Source organism: Danio aesculapii, chromosome 18 (assembly GCF_903798145.1).
Source record: "Danio aesculapii chromosome 18, fDanAes4.1, whole genome shotgun sequence".
In the NCBI taxonomy this organism is placed as follows: domain Eukaryota; kingdom Metazoa; phylum Chordata; class Actinopteri; order Cypriniformes; family Danionidae; genus Danio; species Danio aesculapii.
This window is the reverse complement of record NC_079452.1, coordinates 39,302,591-39,323,945: the sequence shown is the minus strand read 5'-3', so window position 1 is coordinate 39,323,945 and position 21,355 is coordinate 39,302,591. Positions and strand designations below refer to the sequence as shown.

Sequence of the window (21,355 nt, the reverse complement as noted above, 5' to 3'; positions counted from 1 at the left end):
CTGATAGAAAGGCAATAGTAACTCAAATAACCACTCGTTACAACCGAGGTATGCAGAAGAGCATCTTTGAATGCACAACACGTCCAACCTTGTGGTGGATGGGCTGAGGCAGCAGAAGACCAAACCGGGTGCCACTTCTGTTAGCTAAGAACAGGAAACTGAGGCTACAATTCGCACAGGCTCACCAAAATTGGACAATAGAAGATTGGAAAACATTGCCTGGTCTGATGAGTCTTGATTTCTGCTGCGACATTTGGATAGTAGGGTCAGAATTTAGCATCAACAACATGCAAGCATTGATCCATCCTGCCTTGTATCAATGGTTCAGGCTGCTGCTGGTGGTGTAATGGTGAGCGGGATATCTTCTTGGCACACTTTAGGCCCATTAGTACCAATTGAGCATCGTGCCAACGCCACAGCCCACCTGAGTATTGTTGCGGACCATGTCCATCCATTTATGACCACAGTGGTCCCATCTTCTAATGGCTACTTCCAGCAGGATAACATGCCATGTCATAAAGCGTGAATAATCTCAGACTGGTTTCTTCAACATGACGGTGAGTTCACTGTACTCAAATGGCCTCCGCAGTCACCAGATCTCAATCCAATAGAGCACCTTTGGCATGTGGTGGAAACCAAAGATTCGCATCATGGATGTGCAGCCGACAAATCTGCAGCAACTGCGTGATGCTATTATGTCAATATGACCCAAAATCTCTGAGGAATATTTCCAGTACCTTGTTGAATCTATGCCACGAAGGATTGAGGCAGTTCTGAAGGCAAAAGGGGGTCCAACCCAATACTAGTAAGGTGTATCTAATAAATTGGCCGGTGAGTGTATATGTGAGGATTATAGTAATTTTATGTCAGTAATCACTGTAATTGTTGCATTCTGCTCTTAATCTGCAGTACAAGACATGTACTGAGACATGCAGTATAATTGAATTGAATTAACTAAATTGGCCGTAATGTATGAGTGAGTGTGTGTGTGTGTGTGTGTGTGTGTGTGTGTGTGTGTGTGTGTGTGTGTGTGTGCGTGTGTGTGTGTGCGTGTGTGTGTGTGTGTGGATGTGAATGAGTGTGTATGGGTGTTTCCCAGTACTAGGTTGCGGCTGGAAGGGTATCCACTGCGTAAAACATATGCCGGAATAGTTGGCAGTTCATTCTGCTGTGGTGACCCCTGATAAATAAGGGACTAAGCCGAAGGAAAATGAATGAATGAATAGCTCGCAACTGAAGTACCATAGTATGCATCATTCTGGAAATACACGATGCAGTAAAAAGTGTTTGCTGAATTCTGTTAGAGATCCATAGTCTGAACCACGTTATACACAGAACTTCCATAACAAAGAAAGTAAATTATTTATTTATTTATTTGGTCCAATATGAGTCTCTATCTTTTTCCATCATACTTAATTAAAACAAGATTATACAATTATTTTATTTTTGAGAATATTTAATATCTAATATGTAAATATAATAGGCAATAGCTAATATGTAATATAATCTAATCAAATATGCAAATACGATATATAGCCCTACTATGACATGCCAAAAAGTACTTTCATTTATTAATGTTGCCTATAAAAAGACATTAGCTTTCAAAAATAAAATTGAGCAAAAGTGTCATGTTTTTTAACATTTTAATTTAAAACATTATACTCAATTATTAAAAAAACCAACACAAACGTTGCATTTATTTACAAGATAGTCTAACTTTAATTTAAGTATCAACTAAAATCATGATTTATGTTTGAAATGTAAATAATAAAAGTCACATTTCTTCCTGAACCACCGCTGCATTCAAAATGGCATATATGTTTTTGGAGTGCACTAAGAAGGGGCCGCTATTGTCAATTGGAATCGTTAAACTAAAATGTAAAAAAATAACTTTGAGAGCAAATTACATAAAATATAATCAAGACAACTTTAATCTTTTAAAATCATTCAAAGTGGATGGTGGTGTGCTTGAATAGGAATAGGGCATAGAGGAGATAACTCAGAATAGAGCACAGTCAAGAAATGCTTCTAACTACAGCTCTAGAGGTGTTCCAACCACACTAAATTGAGATGCTGCTTGCGAATGTTCATTGGAAAGACCGATTCAGGAAACAGAATTACCAAACTACTTTTGTAACGCTGGATCTTGCGATCGTAGCTGGCTAATGCTGGTTTGGGGAAACACATGCCATGATGGATACCATGAATAGCCATTCATCAATGCGCATCCATAAAATGAACATAAAGTGAGAGAGACAGAAATAAAAGAATAAACCAAGAGAGTGAATGCAGCTATGGAAAGGAGTATATCTCGCCCTGTCACCCCCTCACTGCCATTGTGTGTGCAGGTGCACATGTGTAGCCAGCTGTGAGACAACAATAACCAAAAATAGGCTGAAAAATGGCGTTAAAATAGATGTGTGAACGGGCCTGCTGTGACATCTCTCTCGTCGGCATTAGTCATGTGAGTCCCTCCGGTTCTATAACACCTCCCCAGGACCCATTCCTGTTCTTCCGAGCCTTTCCACACAAAACATGCTGCTATTTCCAGCCCTCAGCAGGGACTACGGCATATCTCGCCATAGTGACTTGCTAAAGACGGCGGAGAGAGTCATTGTGAAGCTGTACTGATTCACTGAATTGCTGTGGAAAAGTAGTAAGCCTTAAAAAATGTCTCAATGTAGTTTCATATAAACAATCAGTATGACTATATTCCAAGTCCTCTGAAGCCATAGGAGGAACCAACTGAATTTTAAGTCATTCTTTTGACTCTCTAAAGCATTTTGTTGTCATTTTTTATTTGATTCAGTTCTGAGCTCAACGATCATGTTGGTTAACAGTCCACTGCTGGTTATTGATGTCGATAATTTCAGCTTTTGTCTCACCAAGTCATCAAATGGCTTGGGAACACTTTTAAACACGGCACATGAAAACAAGGCAAGGAAGAACGCTTCGTAATGGTTACAGGAACAACAAGACTCAGCTGTGTGTGTGTAAGCGTGGTGTGATTAAATTCCATGTAATCAATTCATCATTATCCTCCAGCTGTGTGAGTGCAATTAATGTAAAACAGAAACAGGTGTGTGTAAGGTGCATGACAGGAATTGTAGTTTGTGTGGTGGAAGTGAAGGTTCTCCAGTGATCTGCAGTAGCTAGATTGCTGGTGACTGTAACATGGGACAACATGATTCAATTAGGCTAACTTATTAGTTTTTACAAATTTAAGTGTATTGAGTAGGGGTGTGACGAGACGCTTACTCTATGAGATGAGACGAGACACAAGATTAGGTTCACGAGAACGAGACAAGATTTTTTTTTAACAAATCTTCAATGATGATATATATGAATGGAAAAATATTTTATTCCACTGAAAAAAAATTCAAAATTGCTAAATTATTTAGGTGCTTTCTTAACATGTTATTTTACTTCTGTTTTAATGAATTATATGCAGGAAAGAACATGAAAAACTGCAAAATGTTTTTTCTAATAGCCTATGTGAATGGGAAAATAGTCTTTTTATATATCATTTTAAATATTAGCAAAATAATTGCTGATATATGAATGGAAAAAATCTTTTTTTTTTTAAATAAAAAAAAAATCACAAACTGCAAAACAATTTTTTAAGTTCTTTTTAAGTGTTTTTTAAAAAAAATTGTATTGAATGGTATTTTATTTCTATTTTAATTAATTCTATTCCGTAAAGGACATACAAACACTGCTGAATATTTAGCTATAAACTCTACTGACTGGCTTCCCCCTGTACAGATTTACATGAGAAATCGAACTCCTTTCCACAAATTGAACTTTAAAAAAATGTATTTAATTTTGGGTATAAATGGTGTATAAATATTTTGCAGCCAATTTAGATGTAGGCCCATTCGTTTCCTCAACTTTTCAAGACAACTTTTTACCACAATGAGAAAAATCTGGAAAAAAAAAATCTGGAATTGTGTTGTTACAGCTTTACATAACTTGTATGAACAAACAGAAGTGAAGATTTTAAATATCATATGAGTATACAATTCCCTGTATACAATTCCTTCATGTTGTCCCAACACAAATCGTTTAAGTTAACTTAATTGTTTTTACAAATTTAAGTGGAATGAAAATAAAGTAATTAAGTTTTCACAAAAAAAAAAACAGAAATTAGAAATTGTGTTGATTCAGCTCATTTTAAATGAATAGTTTGAACAAACAGCAAAATTGTTTTTGAATGTATGAACCATTTTTTATTACTTTAGGCTTTAGATTTGAAGTAATTTTAAGGACTGCTAGTAAATACAGGTTTTCAAATTATTTTTTAGTTCAACGACTACTTTAAAATGATGTCTAAAGACCACTGAAGTCCACTAAAGATGAATCATAGCTTTATGAGAGGATTATTATGATTTTATGTCATTATTCACAGTAACTGTTGAAATCTGCTTTAATACTGTGAACAAAATAAACATTTTGACTTATTTGATCTTCTCAATAAATCTACTGTATGAATGATTCATTCATGATTTGGCTTGGTTTACAACTCACTGACATTGTTATGGTTGGTTAACAGTCCACTTGAGATTGAATAACAAATACAAATCATGCACTGCAACATTGTGTAATATACTACACAAGTCAATATAGACCATGTTTATTATACTTAGTACTTTTAAGTCGCTTTTCAATCTCCTTTCAGTGTATTTGCATGAAAAGAAGTTTCCAGTACAATTCTTCCAAACTTCTCATTTTATTTTTGGGAGAAATGTACTCAATGATTCAGCTCACTGAACAAATGCAGTTTTCTAGGTTTTCTTCACACTTCAAGTCAACATGTATAATACTGCAAGGTGATTTAAAGTCATTTTTGAAGCTTTAATCTAATATTTGTATAGCACTTTCCATAATAATTATTGTTCCAAAGCAGATTTTTAAAAGGTGTGCAGTCTTACATCACAATCAAAATCAGAAAATGTTAAGTCATTTAATGTTCTGCAGAAAAAAAGGGTAACTCTTTATTTTGATGGTCCATTTGAGTATTAGTAGACTGTCTGCTTAATATCTGTTTATACAGACATTCAACAGATATTTAACTGACTATAAGAATCTTTGCAAGTACATATCAACTTACACTAACCCTACCCCAAACCCCAACCTAACAGTCTACTTAAAATCTAATGAGAATTAGTTACAATGTAACTTAAATTCAGCAAATGGACCATCGAAATAAAGTGTGACCAAAAAGGGTAATTGTTAGAAAAATATTAGTGAGTAATCTTTATTTTTAGGTGAACTACTGTACCTATTACAATTAAGTATATGAGAGAACTTTACACTTTAAACATAATTATTACAATCTTTAATGCAGCTCTATACTGAAGATGTAACATTCAATCAAATTCTTAAATTCAGTTTAAGTGAAAGATTTAATTTGTGAACAAGCTTTTATTTTTACTGCTTATTTCGGTCAAAGTTGCTTGAATGATTTATTTATGATTTTCTATGATTTACAACTCACTGACTTCATGATTCTGTCAGTAAACAACCCGCTGAAGGTAAATAACAACTACAATTTTTGTCTCACAAAACTATCATATGAAATTAGAATATTCAAAATACAAAGCACGCCAGTAATTTGGACCATATTTGAGCTGATTGTTCATAAATTTTAAACTTGGAAACTTCAAATTGCGTCTACTGTAATTTCATGGAAAAGATGTATGAATAAAAATTCTTCAAAACCTCTTTTTGAGTTCCTCTATAACAAAAAAAAGTCATATAGGTTTAAAAGTACAGTAGAGCAAATAAATAATGTCTGAATTTATTTATTCTTTTTGATAAACTAGCTCTTTTATAAAGAGAAAAGTCTCTCTTTTTAATTCATAATTTAAATCCAATGGCTACAGTAGAACTATCTCCAAGACTCCACTGGTACTTCATTAATCCCATAAGACTCCACAGGCAAAAAAATATGATAATAAATCAGAGCGAAGGAAAGGTGATCGAATGTAAAATCATATAACGACAGTCAATTAATGCAAGCTACGGGAGGGCTCGTAAGTCGCTTTATATACGACACAAACTGAAGCGAGAACCTGACGAAAGCAACTGCTGACTTTCGTCACTTAATAATCGAATAACAATTGTGCAATTTGAGATTTAATCTGCGCATAACTCTCCCTCTGCATAAATGCAGCATGAGGTGTCAAGACAATCTGGTTACAGACTTTAATGGTGTATGCTAGGGTACTCTATTTCCATATTAGCGGGCCTATCTTAGCGGCGGTCTTGCACGGCGAGCTCATTTACAGCAGAGGGTGGATCTGGGTGAAATTAGAGTAGATTACCATATTTAGATTTATTAGGTGCTCGTCACTGTGGAAACGGAGGAGCGTAGCAGCTTCTCTGGGAGGTGCGAACATTTGATATGATTAACATCTGTGATGGATGAGCTGTCCAACGGCCCTCAATTAAACAATAACTATTCTACGGGCTGGCCAATGACAAAGAAAGTCAAACAGTGTGTGCAAGTGCCTTGCTGCCAAGTCAGCTGTCCACAGCTTGATACGATCAGCACCAAATGGTCGGTGCTCAGCCTTTACTTTCACATCGGAAGGCAGACATATAGTCAGATTGAGCGACTGGGAACCCAGAGGGAACAGACAATCTAGCACTGTGGTATTTCACTGCAGTGAGGCTAAAGAGAGAGCAGCTGACTGAAACTAGCATTTAGGGATGCACACAGTAAAAAATAATTCATTGGATTTATTTTAAAAAATTAAGGTAAGTTGGTTGCAAACAATTTAACTGGGCTGAATTTAAACAAATTAAATTTAGTAACGCTAACTTCATTTGTTTGTTCAAATTTAGCCCATATAAATCATTTGCAACCAACTTACCTTAAGGGGGTCGCACAACGGATGCATCGCTCGGTGTCACGCCATGCAGCACCATGCATTTTAGAATTCTAAACATAGATGTCTATTAGGGTAAATGTCGGCGGCTCTACGTGGAGTCTAGTAACGACTCGGGACACTGTTCATATTTCTGCGGGGCCACAGAGAGCATCTTAGTTTCATTTTAAATAACATGCTAATGTGCGCGTCCGGTGTGCCTTACTTCCAACTGTCATATGCATGTCTGAAGCCACCTTTCCACTGCACACGACATTCGGACGCGACTGTCAGAATGCGCCCCCTTTTGGCAGTCGCACAGAATTTTCAGTTTTGTCGTGCACCATGGGAGAAAAGATGATTCTCAAGGTGTCCAAAATGAAGGAAAGAGCAAAAGCAAGAGCCTTTATTCTCTGTGGTTTCACCATGGTTGAATGAATGAATGAATGAATGAATGAATGAATGAATGAAGACTAGAAACCCATAGACTGCTAAAAATTTTGGAGAGAATGTAAAGACAACATAATTTTTTATATTTATTTTACTCATTTAGGGCAGCACGGTGGCACAATAGGTAGCACAATCGCCTCACAGCAAGAAGGTCGTTGATTCGAGCCACGGCTGAGTCTGTTGGCATTTCTGTGTGGAGTTTGCATGTTCTCCTCATATTCATGTGGGTTTCCTCTGGGTGTTCCAGTTTCCCCCACAAGTCTAAAAACATGTGGTATAGGTGAATTGGGTAGGCTGAAAAGTCCTTAGTGTATGTGTGTGAATGGGTGTTTTCCAGTAATGGGTTGCAGGTGGAAGGGCATCCATTGCGTAAAACATATATGCTGGATGAGTTAGCAGTTCATTCTGCTGTGGCGACCCCAGATTAATAAAGGGACTGAGCCGAAAAGAAAATGAATGAATGAATGACAAGTTTCTTCATCTCTAATATGATAGGGAACTCAATAATAAAAATGTAAAGGATGTTAAATGTGTGACAAGATGATTGACTGGGCTGTTTAAACGGTGACAGATGCATGTAACTAAGCAACTGAACAGACCGTTCAGCAATTATGACATGATATGTCCCAAAATTGCCAACTCTTCCGTTACACCATCAAAAGCATGTACTTTTTCTTCACAAAAGAGTGCTTACATTTAGGGCATAGTAGGTGGATTGGAACACAGCAACCGTCCCTGAGATGAAAGCAAATATGTAGGAAATCCGAAGACTCTAAAACTGATCACAACCAGAAATATTTGTCTTATGAATCGAGAAGAGGATCTACAATAAAGCACCACACAGTCAATATTGCCACAGCAAACCAATAATGCAAAAAGTGAACCACCAGAACGACTTTAAAACAGGCAAGGCAAGTTTATTAATATAGCACATTTCATACACAATAGTAATTCAAAGTGCTTTACATAACCATGAATAAAAGAAACAAGAAAATAGCAAATTATTAAAAGTGATTAAACAGATTAAAATGTGTTAAAACAGGTTATAAAAGAATGAAAAAGTCCGATGTAGCACAGTCCTCATTCAGTAAAGGCATAGCTAATGTGATGTGCCTAATGTTGGAGCACAGCTGATCATTTCTGGAAGCTGATTCCAGCAGCGGGGAGCATAAAAGCTGAAGGCGGATTCACCCTGCTTTGACTGAACCATTGGAATTTCTAATTTATTTGATCCTAATCATCTGGGTGATCTGTAAAAAAGCCTTTTTAATCCATTTTTTAAAAGTGTATCCTACTTATAAGTGTTTTGATCAAGCGTGCAATGGTGATCACTTCATTCTTGTGAGAATAAAGTCAATAACATTTCAGTTACTAGCCAAAACTCTAGCCAAAGCTAGGATCTGAATCTTTTCAAAGTGAGAAAAATAAAACAGATCACAGGGGGTGATTTTTAATTCTGTGCGAATCACAACCTAACATCCATGGCAGCTTGCACAAGTTTAAAATGATTTAGTAGCGTCATGCATGAGGATTAAGGGTTTTAATAGGCTCCTGCAATGAATCCAGAAGAGTCTGTCTTCTGAAGGGGAGATAAAGCAAAAAAAAAAGCGTCCATATGATATTGCGGCAGATGTCACACATATACTGTAAGTGCATGACCTTTCTGAAGCGCTGCCTGTTGTTTATGCAGTCGGTCCAAAGGGTGACAGATGGGTTCGCACTCGACTCTGTCTCTTAAATTTTACGAGAGGATCTATTAGAATATGTCATCGTCTCCAGTCAGCCTTGCCAGTGGAGCGATTCGGTCATGGTCACAAGGCCCCTGTATATCCACAGTGCGTTAGGTGAGGGGGATTAGCAAGTTTTTCGATGAGAGAGGAAAACAAACTTCTCAGGTTTCACAGATGGGGGAATTCACAGTCTTTATGAGAAAGAAGACACTTTTTTCTTATGCAATGAAGACAGAGGAACAACAGATAAAGATCAATGGGAATGTATGCATTAATCTTCGTGGAGGGAAGGGAAGGGTAAACTGGGTTACTTTTAGTGCATGTTGTCCTTTAGGCAAGGAGAAATGAGACAAAGATCAAGGAAATGCATCTAATTATATTTCAGCATGTTTGCTATTACATTATGTTAAAAGAGATATATGAAAAAATAATAAATACATTAATAACAAAACAGTTTTTTTTAGCTTTCTAAACCTAGGCTGAGAAACGCTTAAGAAAAAGACAGCATTTACTTGACTTAAAGGGTGTTACAAGCACCAGCGTTCCAGTGACTGCGGATCGCTGGAGAACTACACGCACTACACTATCAAACTAAAAGACCCATCATATGCACTTCGAACACACCTCTTCCGGATCGCCATTGATTACGCATACACACAGCCAAAGGATTGTCAAGGACTGATTATGAGAACTATTTACACAGCACACACACACACATCAGGGCTGAGTCTTGTAAGCTGTCAAGTTAACATTACGACGCGTTTTGTCTTACATTGTCTTGCCATGTAATGATCTTTATATTGTTTGTTTGCTTTATGTTATTTGCCGCCACTCTCCTGTTATTGACCACTCTTTTGGATTTATATGCAACTGTGTGTACCAGTATCGACCTTAAACTGTATAACGCATCTTGTCAATAAATCCTACATTTGAATCCGCAGCTCCGTTTTCAGCGTCCCCTTTTGTGACAAAGAGATAGTCCACCCAAAATTAATTTAATTTTCTTGTTCCAAAGCAGTTTAAGTTTTGCTCTGTTGAACACAAAAGAAGATATACTGAAAAATGTTGAAAACCTGTAATTATTGACTTTCATAGTGTGCGTAGTCGTGCATTTATAATTCTGTGTGCTGTTTGTGTTGCTCTGCAATAACACTTCCGAAACGCTAGCTGGCAGTGGGTTTTTACGTTCCTCTGTGTCGAGTTTCTTCGCAGGTGTTTTTTTTTTTTTCTGAACGCCTTACAAGTAGCTATGCACAACTAAGTAGCTAAAACTCGCTCATTCAGAGGCAGGAACTGGCAAACGTGCAACAACTTTAATCATAAGGTAAACACAAAATAAAAGTTTCCATCTGGAGCTACTTCACGGTGGCTCTCGGACCAGCCCACACTCGTCACCAATACCAAATCGACCAATCACAGAGCTTGTGCTACTTGTCATTGTGACGTGCACAAAGGTACATCAGCCTTTAGTGTCTATTTCAGAGGTCATCACAGCAGAATAAACCACCAACAATTCCAGCATATGTTTTAACCTTCTTGCTGTGAGGCGACAGTGCTAACCACTGAGCCACCGTGCCTCCTGGTTTGGAACAATTAAAGTAAATAAAGATGGAATTTTCATTTTTTGGGGGGATGAACTATCTCTTTAATGAAATGTGAAATATAATCAAAATATGATAAGAATACAGGACAATTAAATATTGTCCAATAAACTCAGAAAAACTGTGACTTCATATGAATTTATTTGTTATGTTTTCACGTGTTTTAGATGGAAAAAAATCTAACTAAGAAACAGAAATCTCTCCTATTTGTTTAAAAATATATTTTACAGTTAAAATCAGAATTATTAGCCCCCCTTTTAATTTTTTTATTTATTAAATATTACCCAAATGATGTTTAACAGACAAAGGAAATTTTCATAGTAAGTCTGAAAATATTTTTTCCTCTGGAGAAAGTCTTATTTGTTTTATTTTGGCTAGAATAAAAGCAATTTTTATTTTTTTTTTAAAAAACAATTTTGAGGTAAAAATTATTAGCCCCTTTAAGCTATATTTTTTGATAGTCTACAGAACAAACCAACGTTATACAATAACTTGCCTAATTACCCTAACCTGCCTAGTTAACCAAATAAAACTAGTTAAGCCTTTAAATGTCATTTTGAGCTGTATAGAAGTGTCTTGAAAAATATCTAGTCAAATATTATTTACTGTCATCATGACAAAGATAAAATAAATCAGTTATTAGAGATGAGTTATTAAAACTACTATGTTTAGAAATGTGCTGAAAAAAAATCTTCTCTCAGTTAAACAGACTTCAACTGTATGTTTGTTCCAAAATAAAAATAAAAAATAAATAAATAAGTTATGAGTTTGAAACAATACTAAGGTATGCAAATGATGACAGATTTAATTAATGGCTAAAATATAACCCAAGTACACCTAATAAACAAAATCATTAACTTTTTAAAGAACTCTCTTTAAAGCGGACAGCAAAAACTGTCAAAATGAAGTCTTCTTGGCATCCAGTTTACAGAACAACAGATGGTTAGCTGCTCATGCTGTCAATTCAAATATCCCTTTTTTCTGAAGCGTTTTTTAAAAACCTAACAGGTCTATTTGCCAGTAGGTGACGCCGTGGCTGATTCCAGTCCCCTCTCATCATGCGTTTATGCATAATGAGGCAGAAGGGGACAGAGTTCAGAAGAAGTTCAGCTCACTGCTAATCACGCTTTCCACACTATTCTGGCAAATGCAAACCCTCTGAAGACCGTCACAGTAAAACCCTTACATCTACTGATTCAAGATGGCCTCTTATATAAGCTGTAACCTTTTGCACTGAAGATCAATTCTTTGTCTAAAGGTAAGAGAAGAGAGCTGGAGTAGCTAAAAGTGCTTGGCAAAGAAATGTGTTTTTGCAATTTCTGCTGTATCAATTGCAGGTTTGACGCAAATAAATAATGTTTGCAAGCAGTCTCATTTACACAGGGATGACCTCAGAGGAAAATCTTGGCTACTCTGCTGATTAAAAAGTGATTTTTTTTATATTAGTAAAACAGTGTGTCTTTTGTGTTTTAAGTGTATGTGTTTGACAAGCCGCTTCTCAAGGACACAACAAGGCTTATATTTAACAGTGCATTCAAGTCTAAAATCAGGTTTTAATCCTCTAATATGGCTTATTTCTGCTTTGGGGATGCTCATTGATATCCTGATTTTAAAAAAATATATACAAATTTGTCCAAGCTACCCTGTGAAGAAAGGTTTCATCCCCTGATATAAATCTCCATTTGCACAGTGACAGAATGAGTGAGCCCTTACATAACCAGTCTCTTTTAGTCCACTGTGAATGACAGTCGTGCCTTTGCCAGCAGACAGGAATTTACTTGTTCTGAAAAAAAAGTGTGTGTGTGTAAGACTACTAAAAGTTAAAAAAACAAGGAAGCATTGGTACCCCATAAGGGGAAAAGAAGCAGTTGGTAGCTATCTGATTCCCACATATTAATGGAATTCTTCCTTTTCTATTTATTTTTTCAAAGTCTTATAGTCACTGTAAAATATATCCGTAAATGAGCAGTTTTCTGTATTTTGTGATGGTGGTATTTTTCTCTATTTATGCTTTTGCTTTATTATTTATTTATGCTTCATTGCATTGTGGATCCTTGATCTATCTTTCAATAACTTTTAACCCTGAAAAGTTAGAAAAAGTTACTTTTATTAACATTTTTAATCATTTAAAGTGATATATTGTCTGGTGTTGGTGTTGTATATTACTGTAGAACTGTACTGTACTTGTAATAAACTGCCAGTACATTTTCTATTATTTTACAGTCTTATTTCTCTCTATATTGTCTGGTGTCTTACTGTGCAATAAATATGTGCAATACTTTATCATACGCTCTTGTGCACAGTACCTTATATCAATATACAATGCAATACCTTCTACATTCGCACTTGTACACAGCACCTTATAACCTGTATATTTATAACAATCTGTACATACAACTCAACATCCAGGTTTCTTGACTAACCGCATCTGTTTAATGTTTATCTTTTTTAAATTTTTTTTATTTTTTATATTTTATATTTATTTTGTGTTGTCACTTGTCACTTTATGTACACTGGAAGCTTCTGTAGCCAAAACAAATTCCTTGTGTGTGTGAAGCACACTTGGCAATAAAACTGATTCTGATTCTGATATTATTTCTTATACATTTATATTATTTCAAACTACTAAAATGTCCATAAAAGTCACTTTGCTAAACTGTAGAAATGAATTTTTAACATTAAAAGTCAACAGAGGAGAGATCGACATCCCATAATGCAATTCACAACCGTAAATAAACACTTGTGAATCACAAAATACAGAAACTGTTAATTAACAGATATTTTTTACAGTGTAGTATAGGGCGAGTAATCGTAAAAAGATTGTGATGTCGATTCGACCCACTATACGATCTTAATCCAGCATCTCTATGATTCAGCGAATTATATTTTCAAATTCAGGAAAGAAGCATAAAGGCTTCACTTTGTATTATGTAGCTCAGCAACGTAGACACCTCCAAATGGTCAGCATGCTGTAATTATACAGTAAGGACATGCGCGGCCGCGAATGATGTCTACTGTAGTGAACAAAAATCGCATAGGCTGTGAATAAACAATGTTCAGTTTGTTGCACAGAGCGATTGTTTGAGAGCCGAGCGGGAAGTATGATTTGCATGTATGTTTTTTTATTTCTCAAAGTGACGGCAGCCATGACATGAGCTGTGAGCACACTCGGCAGTAAAAGTAAAACCAAAACCGTGCACATTATTTAAATGATCAAATCACTTTTTAGTTATGATTACAACAAGCATTTGATATGTTTTTCTTTCATAGCGAACACAGCGTGTTCTGCATGAAAATAAATGTTGTCAGTATAACTACTCCATTTCCCAGTGACTGGAAGGGCATCCGCAGTGTAAAACATATGCTGGATAAGTTGGCGGTTTATTCCGCTGTGACGACCCCTGATTAGTAAAGGGACTAAGCCGAAAAGAAAATAATGAATGAATAACTACTCCAGCCTATTATAACGTTAAATATAATGCAAGAGGGAATCAGATAATGACAAAAGTCTAATTTTACCAGTAAAAATATGGCAAGCATATGTCTCAAACATAATAATTCAACTTCAGAATTATCAATAGTTATATTCTGATGTAATCACTTTACTGTGCATTAATGTCCAGGACAAGTTTAAAGTCTATTCAAGTCATTCCAAGTCTATACCAAATTTAGCACAACTTACACATAGACCTAATTTTATTGTTGTTTTTTTAATCATATGTTTGAAAAAGAACAATAATAATAGGCTACTCATATTAACCTTTATTTTACATCTGCAGAATCGTGAGAAAAGCGTGATCTTGATTTTAAGCAAAAATATTTTTTAAAAATCATTTTAGCTAGAATCGTGTCCTAGTGTAGTATAATAATATAAAGTTGAAGGCAAACTCTTTAACACTCCTGCAATATAATGTATGTTTATTCTTTTTCAAATATTGCTGTAAACAGATCAAGGAAATTTTCACAGTACTTCGTATAATATATATTATTCTAGAGAAAAATGTTTTGATATTTGTTTTTAAACAATGTTCAGGGTCAATATTATTAGCCCTTTTGAAGTCCAAGTAAACCGGAAGATGCTGAGACTTTTATTTCAGTATGTTGATGTACTTCCTACTTTTATGGAATATTGAGTAGGGGAGGGGCTTTCATTTTCTTCATTTCCTAGTAGCAAACTAACGCTAAGGAAGGACTAACTAACGATATGGAAGCCTTCAGGTTGAGGTCATCAGAAGGACCACCACTTCAAACGTAGAAGCAAATGGTCAGACTTTCATTGAAGATTGCCAAAATAAACAAATTTTTTTTGTGAATTTGGTTGCACAGATTAATTATTCACTTTAAGAATTACAATGTGAGCTAGGAAAACAAACATTGCACATTTTTATTTCACTCAAACTTTAATTGGCTACAGAAAAAATAAATATTATCCCATAACTTTCTAATCAACCTAGCTAACTATGTCTTTGAAAATCTAAGCTGAATACAAGTATCTTGCAAAATAACTAGGAAAATATAAAGTACCATCATCATGGCAAAGACAAAATAAATTAGTTATTAAAAAGTAGTAAATAAAACTATTATTTTTAAAAATGTGAATTATTTTTAAAATGGCAGAAATTGGCAAATATAAAAAAATTATAATTTAATAATTTTGACTACAACTATACACACACACAAGAGATTGAGAGATAGTTTTTTCAAATTATTTTAAGAACCAACTTTATTCCACACAATTAATTTACAGTTAGCAATTACAGTTAACAACTGAGTAAGTCCCCTTCCATTAAAAAACAACAACAACAAAAAAATATTTTTATAGCCCAAGAACATTTCAAAGGATAATAAATCATTCATCAACTTATAGTTCTTAAAATCAATATAGATCGCAAGTTTCTGCTAATATAGATTACAAGTTTTTCTTGACCACTCAAAATGTTAATCGGTTCCCATTTTATCTTTTGTTTTAGACAATATCCTGCTCCGAAAACACGAGAGAATAATGAGAGAAAGCTAGAGAGAATGAGAGAGAGAGAGAGAGAGAGAGAGAGAGAGAGAGAGAGAGAGAGAGAATAACATCTCAAATGCTACCTAAAAATATTCACGGAAGGTGCCAGTTCTCTAGAATATTTCCCTCATACTGAAATAATTAAAATATTATTCAAAACATTATTTAACCTATAATTGAATTTCCTAGATAACCTTGACAAAAAATGCCTCCAGTAATTTATCACTAGAAGTATTTCACCTTAAATGAAACTAGCTGCGTGTTGACTTCACACGGTTTCCCCCCAGGGGTTTGAACAGCACAGTAATGCTGTATATCCAGTATGACACCTTGGGTCACCAGTAAACAAAGCAGTGATGCTGAGACCACCATTACATACGTATCACAATAGATATAGAAGAATAAGAAAACCTCAATGTAACTGAAAGGGAAAGACATTGTTTATCTTACTGTTATCCACATTGATATGTCTTTACTGTATAGTATGTCTTAGGTGATGCACTGCTAATGATTTTTCGAAACTACACAGAATCTAACTGTAATATTAGACTGAATGTTACTGTAGAACAGTTATGCGGTATGTTACAGTATTTTAAAGTTGCACTGTGAAAATTACTGCATATTCTACAGTAAAGATACTGTAAATGGTGCTGTAAATGTAAATACAGTATTTTTGCAATTCATAGTAAATTACTGGTGAACTGCTGGCAGTATGTTACTGTAGATTCTACATGTAATTGTTAATAGTGTATAGAAGAATGAGAAAACCACAATGTAAAAAAAAGAACAGTCATTGTTCATCTTATTGTTATCAACATTGTTATGTATTATGTAAAAGTTCTTGTATACTATGGGCCCTATCATTCACCCGGCACAAGACATGTTAGGCACGATGTGTTGCTATTTTAAAACTAGCGCAAGCCTAATTTTCATGTTTTGCGCCACGTTGTTTAAATAGCAAATCCATTTGCACCACTTTGTGGACTCATGGGTGTGCCAGTCTAGAAAAAATTTATTTTGAGGAACTAGTATAAGCTATTTTGAGGAACTAGTATAGACGACGCAATTGACCAGCTGAAAGCAGGTCTAAAGTCCAGGGCAGAGCGCGTTAGCTGTGCGCCTTCAGACACAGTATTTAACTGTAATATGAACAGTATTTTACTGCAGGACAATTATGCAGTACATTACTGTATTTTAAAGTTGCATCGTGACAATTACTGTATATTACACAGTAAAGATGTACTATACTGTAAATATATATACAGCAAGATAAATGGTGCTATAAATGTAAATACAGTATTTTTGTAATCAATTCACAGTAAATTACTGGAGAACTGCTGCCAGTATGTTACTGTAGATTCTACCGGAAATTGTTAATACCGTATAGAAGAATTAGAAAACCTCAATGTAAATAAAAGAAAAGACATTGTTTGTCTTCTTGTTATCAACATTGATATGTCTTATGTTAAAGTACTTGTACACTAGGTTATACACTGTTAACGATTTTTCTAAATTACACAGTATTTTACTGTAATATGAATTGAATTTTACTGTAGGACAGTTATGCGGTATGTTTCTGTATTTTAAAGTTGCGTTGTGAAAATTACTGTATATTCCGCAGTAAAGATATATTGTACTTTAGATACATATAGAGCAATATAAATAATGCAAATGCAAATTTAGTATTTTTTGCTGTAATTGATTTACAGTAAATTATTGACTATCTGCTGCTAGATTCTACAGGAAATTGTTTACAGTGTGTGTATAGTTACAGTAAATGCATAGGTAGTAGTTAGATTACTGCTCTGGTATGTCCATTCTGTACAGATGTAAAATAGCTCCTACATTAAGTATTGTGTTCATATTTATGATTATGTTTATTTATGTTGCATCGTGGTCATGCAAGACACAACATTTCATTCCACTGTATGTCCACACATGCAGCAAAATGACAATAAAGCTCAACTTGGACTTGAACTTGAAAAAAATTATATTTTTAGGCTGGCTAAAGTTCATAAACCTAAATGCTATTCACTGTCCAGAGATAACGTGAGAAAGTCTTTTTATCCGGTGCTCTTTCTCTGTTAAAGGTGACAATATAAATGTTTCAGAAGGAGGAAGGGTGTGACTAAGCCCTGTAAAAACGGCTGTAATTAAATTCACTGATTCCAACGCTGTAATAAAGTTGTTCTTATGAAGAAAACTAAATATAACCTTAATACAGACCTGCAACTCTAATCAGCGTCTCACAAGCCTGAGTCGCTGCGTTATAAAAGCAGCTCTTAAATAATCCTTTATTTAAATGCAGAGCACTTTTGTTTTAAGAGCACTGTTTTTTTAAGACCAATGCTGTTGTCCTAGAGAATCGTCTAATTTTCTAGCACATTCTGTTGTGCTATACTTGTGAATGATGTATTATAAATATTGCACACTCCTAAAAAGAGCATGTTGATGCTTTAAATCAATTCACAAAGAAAAATGCAACGTTTTTTTTTTAAGTTCATACTATACAGATATTTACAGAATGCTTTATAGCTATGATCATGTGCTGTCAGGGACACATGGAGCTTCTAAGGTTTTATTAAGTTCATTTACCTTTGTCTTTACTATCGTGTTCTTAGGCAACAATAAAAAGTAGTAAGAATTCAGAGGAAATAGTGAGTATTTCCTTCAAACTTAGCCTTGTATGACTCTCAAATACAACCAGAATCTGAACACTGTCTGCATACAATTGGTAAAAACTTTAAAAGATAAGCGCAGAGACACATATGATTGGCATTTGATCAGGTCATTTCTTCCTGCTCCTGAGAGAAAAACAAGTCTGAGCTGTTTGGATCTGACAACGGTGCAGACTTTCCACCACTGGTCATAAGAACTGCCATTGGAGTCTGTAAAAAACAGTGTTTGTGATGAAACCTCAAGATCGAACCGTTTGACTCACCAGTAAAGGAGGCTGAGAAAGAGCAGAAAAAGGCACACGGTCACTGAGAATCCACTCGCTTCGACCCCAAACCACTTCAGACCATCCACTAACAGCTGCATGATGGGATCTGTCAGTCTCACCACTTTCTTCCTGCACATAGAGAGGAGAAGACAAACTAAATGCACTTGATGTCCAAAAGCACTTCTGTCTACACAGTAAAATCACAGCTTAAAATCCTTCAGATGAACAATTTTATCTGATCTTAATAAAAAAAACACACAGACAAGTCAATTAAAATATAATATCATTAATTTATACTGTCATTTGTCATACACTTGAAAATGTTGTTTTGCTGCTCGTTCAAATTACTTATTTAGATTGAGCTGAATCAACACAATTCTTGAGTTTTTTTGGCACAACTTAATTGTTTTATGTTTAATGCACTTAAATTTGTAAAAACAGTTAAATTAACCTAATCGATTTGTGTTGAGACAACATGAAGGAATTGTATGACTGAATGCCAACCTAAGGGCTCTTTGATTTCTGTGATGCTAAAAGTTATGGAATGCATTATTTGACAAAATTATTATTACATTTTTAACGAATAATCACACACTTTTTTTCCCATCAGTTTTGCCTTTTGAGAATTTGAGAAATGTTCTAAAAATGAAATTAAAGATGTTTAAATTTTAGATGTTTAAAAGTGTAATTTTAATAAGTGCTGAATTTTAATTTTTATGTTAGATTTAATTTAACCATTGAAACAGATTAATTAATATTAATAATAATAATAATAATAATAATATTAGAAAGAATATTAATTCGATAAATAATAATTATTAGAAAGTATTTAAAAAACAGAAATAGTAATAATAATAATAATTATTGTTATTATTAGAAATAATAAAAATTAGAGGGCAGCAGGGTGGCACAGTGGGTAGCACAATCACCTCACAGCAAGAAGGTCACTGGTTCGAGCCTCGGCTGGGTCAGTTGGTATTTCTGTGTGGAATTTGCATATTCTCCACATGTTTGCGTGTCCAAAGAGTCCAAAGACATGTGGTATAAGTGAATTGGGTAAACTAAATTGTCCGTAGTGTATGTGTGTGAATGAGTGTGTATGGATCTTTCCCAGTGATGGGTTTCAGCTGGAAGGGGATCCGCTGCGTAAAACATGTGCTGGATAAGTTGGCGGTTCATTCTGCTGTGGCGACCCCAGATTAATAAAGGGACTAAGCCGAAAAGAAAATGAATGAATGAATGAATGAATAAAAATTGGAAATAATAATGGTTACTACTACTACAACTAATAATAATAATAATTAGAAAAAATATTAATTAGAAAAATAATAATTATTAGAAATAATAAAAATTAGAGATAATTATAGATACTACTACTACTAGTACTACTACTACTACTACTACCACTACTACTACTACTACTACTAATAATAATAATAATAATAATAATAATAATTAGAAAAAATTATAATTATTAGAAATAATAAAAATTTGAATAATAATGGTTACTACTACTAACAATAATCATAATTATTAGAAAAATAATAATTATTAGAATTAATAGAAATTTTAGATAATAATGGATACTACTACTGCTACTACTACTACTACTACTAATAATAATAATAATAAAAATAACAATAATAATTAGAATTTAAGATGATTAAAACAAAAAATGTATATGGGGAAATAAGTTTCTAAAAACCCCAACGACAAGATTGTGAATAAAAGGATTTAAGAGACTGTAACCTACAATTGAAATCTCATCATCAATACTATGATAAAAAATAAGAAGAAAAGACAGCATCTCCAAAGTTGTCTATCATCTGAAGGTAAAGAATGCTTACATTATGTTAGTTAATGCTTAGTTAATACTCATGTTTTTACAAATACACAGAAATTTGTTAAACTACTGTCTAGCATGGCTGACATTATATTATCAATAACTGCTAAACAGATAGAAGACCATAAGCAAATCAATGTATGCAAAAGGGCCAATAACATTTCACAACAGACCAGAAAAAACTTTTGGATATAATAAAACTGACACTACCCATGTGATTTGTATACTTTGCATAAAGCAAAATGTGATACGAGTTTAGATCAATTTAGATAACCCTCTCGTGCTCACTTGATTAGACAGGAGAAATCAGAGCTATAAAAATAAAAGAATACATTACGCTCTCTTACCGTAGGCTACTTAAGTTAACTAATATTTGTACTATCAGCTATCTTTTATTATTATTGATACATATCAAAGGTACAATAATACAATGGAAAGATTTTTTTCTGAAAAGTCATATAAAGCTACAAGAAAGAAAGGGATTTATCCATTTGACAGCGATTCCTTTCTGCTAACGTTATACTCCTGCGCTTGTTACGTGATTATTAACGTTCTCTAACCAAATTGAGTTAACCAAGTTTAAAGTCGGGATATTTATAATTTAATGTCAACATTGTGTTACTGTTGCACCAATACAAATACGATGAATAAGTTTCAATGTTATATCATGTCACCTTTCCCCTATTGTTTTGAAATAGATGCGTACAGCAGTTTAGCCTTGCGGAAGAAGACATCTAATCTAACGGTCTTCTGCTAATAATGTATGTGTTTGCTCTGGTATTTCCGAGATGCTGCGTTGTAATGTTATGAACGTATTAGTTAACCATGATAGTAAATAATAACACCGCGCTTACCCCGTGTTTGACAACAACCGCTTGCGATGAAACAGAGGCGTTCTGGAACTTGT

The 21,355-nt window shown here is 34.4% G+C and overlaps 1 protein-coding gene across 1 annotated transcript in view; it reads right to left on the bottom strand.

Annotated features, from left to right (window-relative positions):
• tbxas1 (thromboxane A synthase 1 (platelet)) overlaps positions 1-21,355 on the bottom strand; it is a 145,770-nt gene extending 124,415 nt beyond the window's left edge. Inside the window, exons 1-2 of the mRNA XM_056478439.1 lie at positions 21,303-21,355; positions 18,603-18,734 (exon numbers count right to left, since the gene is read on the bottom strand). Coding sequence (XP_056334414.1) covers positions 18,603-18,703 — 101 coding nt within the window. The 5' untranslated portion in view covers positions 18,704-18,734; positions 21,303-21,355. The remainder of the gene's footprint in view (positions 1-18,602; positions 18,735-21,302) is intronic.